The sequence below is a fragment of the Tachypleus tridentatus genome, chromosome 5 (assembly GCF_004210375.1).
Source record: "Tachypleus tridentatus isolate NWPU-2018 chromosome 5, ASM421037v1, whole genome shotgun sequence".
NCBI lineage: Eukaryota > Metazoa > Arthropoda > Merostomata > Xiphosura > Limulidae > Tachypleus > Tachypleus tridentatus.
Window position 1 is genome coordinate 8,086,417 of NC_134829.1, and position 6,000 is coordinate 8,092,416.

General features: G+C 31.5%; 1 protein-coding gene across 5 annotated transcripts in view; it reads right to left on the bottom strand.

The window, feature by feature from the left end:
* LOC143250448 (CTP synthase 1-like) overlaps positions 1 to 5,553 on the bottom strand; it is a 118,153-nt gene extending 112,600 nt beyond the window's left edge. Inside the window, exons 1-2 of one of the 5 annotated variants that reach the window (XM_076500993.1) lie at positions 5,305 to 5,553; positions 4,038 to 4,236 (exon numbers count right to left, since the gene is read on the bottom strand). In XM_076500993.1, the coding sequence (XP_076357108.1) occupies positions 4,038 to 4,203 (166 nt within the window). In that variant the 5' untranslated portion in view covers positions 4,204 to 4,236; positions 5,305 to 5,553. Of the gene's footprint in view, positions 1 to 4,037; positions 4,237 to 4,675 lie in introns of all 5 variants that reach the window. The other 4 variants (XM_076500994.1, XM_076500992.1, XM_076500991.1 and 1 more) reach the window with 4 other exon arrangements.
* Between the last annotated feature and the right edge of the window lie 447 nt (positions 5,554 to 6,000).

Below are 6,000 nucleotides of genomic sequence, written 5' to 3' on the forward strand. Positions count from 1 at the left end.
CATCTTGAGATACAAATACAAAGGTTTTTATACCCATACCAGTCATCTGGTGATAGAAAAACAAGTTTTCATACCCACACCAGCCATCTTGAGCTGCAAACACAAGTTTTAATACCCATACCTGAGATCTTGAAATACAAATGTAAAAGTTTTAATATCCATACCAGCCTTCTTGAGATACAAACACAAAAGTTTTAATACCCATACCAGCCATCTTGAGATACAAATACAAAGGTTTTTATACCCATACCAGTCATCTGGTGATAGAAAAACAAGTTTTCATACCCACGCCAGCCATCTTGAGCTGCAAACACAAGTTTTAATACCCATACCAGCCATCTTGAGATACAAATACAAAAGTTTTAATACCCATACCAGCCATCTTGAGATACAAATACAAAGGTTTTTATACCCATACCAGTCATCTGGTGATAGAAAAACAAGTTTTCATACCCACGCCAGCCATCTTGAGCTGCAAACACAAGTTTTAATACCCATACCTGAGATCTTGAAATACAAATGTAAAAGTTTTAATATCCATACCAGCCTTCTTGAGATACAAACACAAAAGTTTTAATACCCATACCAGCCATCTTGAGATACAAATACAAAGGTTTTTATACCCATACCAGTCATCTGGTGATAGAAAACAAGTTTTCATACCCACACCAGCCATCTTGAGCTGCAAACACAAGTTTTAATACCCATACCTGAGATCTTGAAATACAAATGTAAAAGTTTTAATATCCATACCAGCCTTCTTGAGATACAAACACAAAAGTTTTATACCCATGCCAGCCTTCTTGAGATACAAATACAAAAGTTTTAATACCCATACCAGCCATCTTGAGATACAAATACAAAAGTTTTAATACCCATACCAGCCATCTTGAGATACAAATACAAAGGTTTTTATACCCATACCAGTCATCTGGTGATAGAAAAACAAGTTTTCATACCCACACCAGCCATCTTGAGCTGCAAACACAAAAGTTTTAATACCCATACCTGAGATCTTGAAATACAAATGTAAAAGTTTTAATATCCATACCAGCCTTCTTGAGATACAAACACAAAAGTTTTATACCCATGCCAGCCTTCTTGAGATACAAATACAAAAGTTTTAATACCCATACCAGCCATCTTGAGATACAAATACAAAAGTTTTAATACCCATACCAGCCATCTTGAGATACAAATACAAAGGTTTTTATACCCATACCAGTCATCTGGTGATAGAAAAACAAGTTTTCATACCCACACCAGCCATCTTGAGCTGCAAACACAAAAGTTTTAATACCCATACCTGAGATCTTGAAATACAAATGTAAAAGTTTTAATATCCATACCAGCCTTCTTGAGATACAAACACAAAAGTTTTATACCCATGCCAGCCATCTTGAGTTACAAATACAAAAGTTTTAATACCCATACCAGGGATCTTGAAATACAAACACAAAACTTTTCATATCCATACCAACCTTCTTGAGATACAAATACAAAAGTTTTAATACCCATTCCAACCATCTTGAGATAAAAATACAAAAGTTTTAATACCATTACCAGCCATATTGAGATACAAATGTTTTTTATACCCATACCAGTCATCTTGAGATAGAAAAACAAGTTTTAATACCTATACCAGTCATCATGGGGTACTAACACAAAAGTTTTATTTCCCATACCAGCCATCTTGAGATACAAAAGTTTTAATATCCATACCATCCATCTTGAAATACAAAACATTTAATACCCATACCAGCCATACTGAGATACAAATATAAAAGTTTTAATTCCTGGTACTAGTCTTCTTGAGATAACAATACATGTTTTTATACCCATACCACCCATATTGAGATACAAACACAAAAGATTCATTATCCATACCAGGCATCTTGAGATGCAAATGTTTTAATACCCATACAAAAAATCTTGAAATACAAATATAAAAGTTTTCATATCCATGCCAACCATCTTGAGATACAAACACAAACGTTTTAATACCCATACAAGCAATCTTGAGATACAAATGTTTTAATACCCATTCCAACCATCTTGAGATAAAAATACAAAAGTTTTAATACCATTACCAGCCATATTGAGATACAAATGTTTTTTATACCCATACCAGTCATCTTGAGATAGAAAAACAAGTTTTAATACCTATACCAGTCATCTTGAGGTACTAACACAAAAGTTTTATTTCCCATACCAGCCATCTTGAGATACAAAAGTTTTAATATCCATACCAGCCATCTTGAAATACAAAACATTTAATACCCATACCAGCCATACTGAGATAGAAATATAAAAGTTTTAATTCCTGGTACTAGTCTTCTTGAGATAACAATACATGTTTTTATACCCATACCACCCATATTGAGATACAAACACAAAAGATTCATTATCCATACCAGGCATCTTGAGATGCAAATGTTTTAATACCCATACCAAAGATCTTGAAATACAAATATAAAAGTTTTCATATCCATGCCAGCCATCTTGAGATACAAACACAAACGTTTTAATACCCATACAAGCAATCTTGAGATACAAATGTTTTAATACCCATACCAGCCATCTTGAGATAGAAAAACAAGTTTTAATACCCATACCAGCCATACTGATATACAAACACAAAAGGTTTAATACCCATACCAGCCATACTGAGATACAAATACAAATGTTTTTTATACCTATACCAGTCATCTTGAGATACAAAAGTTTTAATACCCATACCAGTCATCTTGAGATACAAAAATTTTAATATCCATACCAGCCATCTTGAAATACAAAACATTTAATACCCATACCAGCCATACTGAGATACAAATATGAAAGTTTTAATTCCTGTACCAGTCTTCTTGAGATAAAAATACATGTTTTTATACCCATACCACCCATATTGAGATACAAACACAAAAGTTTTAATACCCATACCAGCCATCTTGAGGCACAAAAGTTTTAATATCCATATCAGCCATCTTGAGATACAAACACAAAAGTTTTAATACCCATACCAGCAATATTGAGACACAAAAGCTTTAACACCCACACTAGCCATCTTGAGATACAAATACAAACGTTTTAATACCCATACAAGCAATCTTGAGATACAAATGTTTTAATACCCATACCAGCCATCTTGAGATACAAATGTTTTAATACCCATACCAGCCATCTTGAGATAGAAAAACAAGTTTTCAAACCTATAATTGCCATACTGAGATACAAACACAAAAGTTTTAATACCCATACCTGAGATCTTGAAATACAAATATAAAACTTTTATTACCCATACCAGCCATCTTGAGATACAAACACAAAAGATTCAATATCCATACCAGGCATCTTAAGACACAGAAGTTTTAATACCCATAGCAGCCATCTTGAGACACAAAAGTTTTAATACCCATAGCAGCCATTTTGAGACAGAGATAGAAAATAATGTTCACTTAGATCTTTCCTATTTTCAGTGAACTGTTGAATCTTATGAAAAATTGTACAATATCAAGATAAACTTATCCTGAAACTATAATGATAGTGCAACAACCTCCTCCTGAAAATTTGTATGATGGTAAGACAGTTTCTTAAACAAGGTTGTACATTATGAATTTACAGTTAGCAAAATTTTTCTAGTAATCCCTCATAAGAGATTCTAACATATTAACAATAATCAGAGACATCTATTTTTCTCTTGGGATTCCAAAATTGTTTTTCTCACACAATCAAATAAAATTAATGTTGTTAAAGACCACATGCAATGAATAAAAATCAAAAATGCATGATCTCACTAGAATCTCATCTACTAAGTAGTACTTTGACTTAATTAAACATAAAAAACTCAAAACTAAAAAAACTAGTTTGTACAAACTAATTGCCAAAATCAAGAATGGAAAATACATACTCTATCCAGAAGTTCATATCAAACCAAAACAAATCTCTATTAACTGAAATAATGGGTGTATGATACCTGCCTTATCATAATGTCATGTTTAAGCTAGAACTTAGGATTCATACATTTATCTTCAACATACCATGTTCATATGGAGAAAATGTTCCAGCATCTATGTTGATGTATGGATCAATTTTTATGGCTGTTACATGGAAACCACAAGACTTTAAAAGTGTACCAATACTGCTTGCTATCACTCCTTTACCAATACCACTGATGACTCCTCCAGTTACCAAGATATACTTCATTTCTGGCTCACATGCACAATAATTTGAATAAGACTGTAAAAGAAACTTGATATATGTTAATGACTCTTTCTATTCATTGTGTTTTACAATTAAATTCATATTAGTTTAAGAAAAAAAAAAAGAAAACATAATACTTATAAACATAAGTTGAAGTATTGAGCAAATAGTTATAAAACATTACTTGGTTATTTTTTAAATTTTCTAAAGTTGCATATTCATTTTAAGGTTTTAATTGAGTTCATCATATCTAACCATCTCTAAGTTAGAATAAACAAGTTAGAAAATTAATTATATTAGGTAAACACACAGATTCAAGAAGTCTTGATAGAAATTAAATAAAAACTCTATAATCTGAGTGCTTTTGAAAGTGCTCAAGTTATAGGATTTTTATTTCAATTCTATAAACTTAGAAAATTAATATCTTTATATCATGTAAGTTATTTCAAATTAGAAAGACAAGGAAGGAACATACTTTTTTAAAAAATGTCTTGAGAAGTTCTGGTGATGCATTTTTAATGAAACCTTTAATTCATAATTTTTATGTACAATAATAGATACAAGGTAAACTCTACCTAACAACAGTCATTTCTAACACTGAGGTGTAAAAAACATTTCTTAACACGTCATCATACTATTATGTCTCATTATTATTGGTAAACTAAATCAAAATGCAAAACTAACCCACTGTGTAACAGGTCGAGGAGCATTCCCTTGGTCCTGGTCCATTAGAAATTTGAAATAACTTCCAACCCCTTGGAAATTAAACATGTTATTCACGAGAATACCAGTTCTGGCATTATGAATACCAAAACATGTATAAGTACAAAATCGTAGAACATTATTAACTATCATAGTTTTGGCCTTTATTAGTTTATACACTTTTGGGATGAATTTACTTAAAAGCACCATTTTATTTGCTGGTTTTTCTAATTATTCAAGTTAATTAACCCACAAAGGTCCAGTTATGCTCAGACCTAACGTGCTGTCATAATGTAACATACAAACGGTTACGTAACATAAAGTTATGTGGTTGAGGTTAATAGGAACTTCACTGGTATACCACTATCACTGTACTACTAGTAGTATTGCCAGTTAACTTACAAGAAATCGAAAAAGGTGGATGTTGATAACTGATCGATGTTAAAATAAAACATTCACGCATAGTTTCGAGAAAGTTAGTGAGACAATATAGAATACATTTTCCTGAAATATTAAACTGATGCGTAAAAACAAAAGTTACATGGAATTTTTTCTATTATTACAATTTATAGTCAATTCATAAACGAACACTACGTATAACTTCTTCCACATGCAGCACATATTGTTACCTAGTGCGCTCTCTCCTACAATGAAGAATACTATAAAATACATTTTTTATAATATTTTTAAATATTCAAGTTGAAGAATATAAATTCTTCTTATAAACTCATTATTGAAAACAAACAGTATTTAATATGATTAGAGTGGTTGTATGTGTTACATTGACTAACTGGTCAGTTTATTCATGTGTTGCAGCCAGTATTGCTACTGAGTTAAGCTTGTATACTTCGTTTTATTTGTTTTTCGCATCAGTTATTATAGCGGCATGTCGGTAACAAATCTAATTCTTTAATTGATTTCCTTTTTTTTCAGTTTCTGTTATATTAAAATGCATGTTCCTTTGGAAATTGAAAGATATCAAACCTAATTCTTGCCATCTATTTTGTGATTCGTGGACACATATTGACCTAAAAATGAAAAACTAGAAACATCGTCCTCTATACTTCAGTGTTTTTTTTTTCTACAACAGGCAGTTGC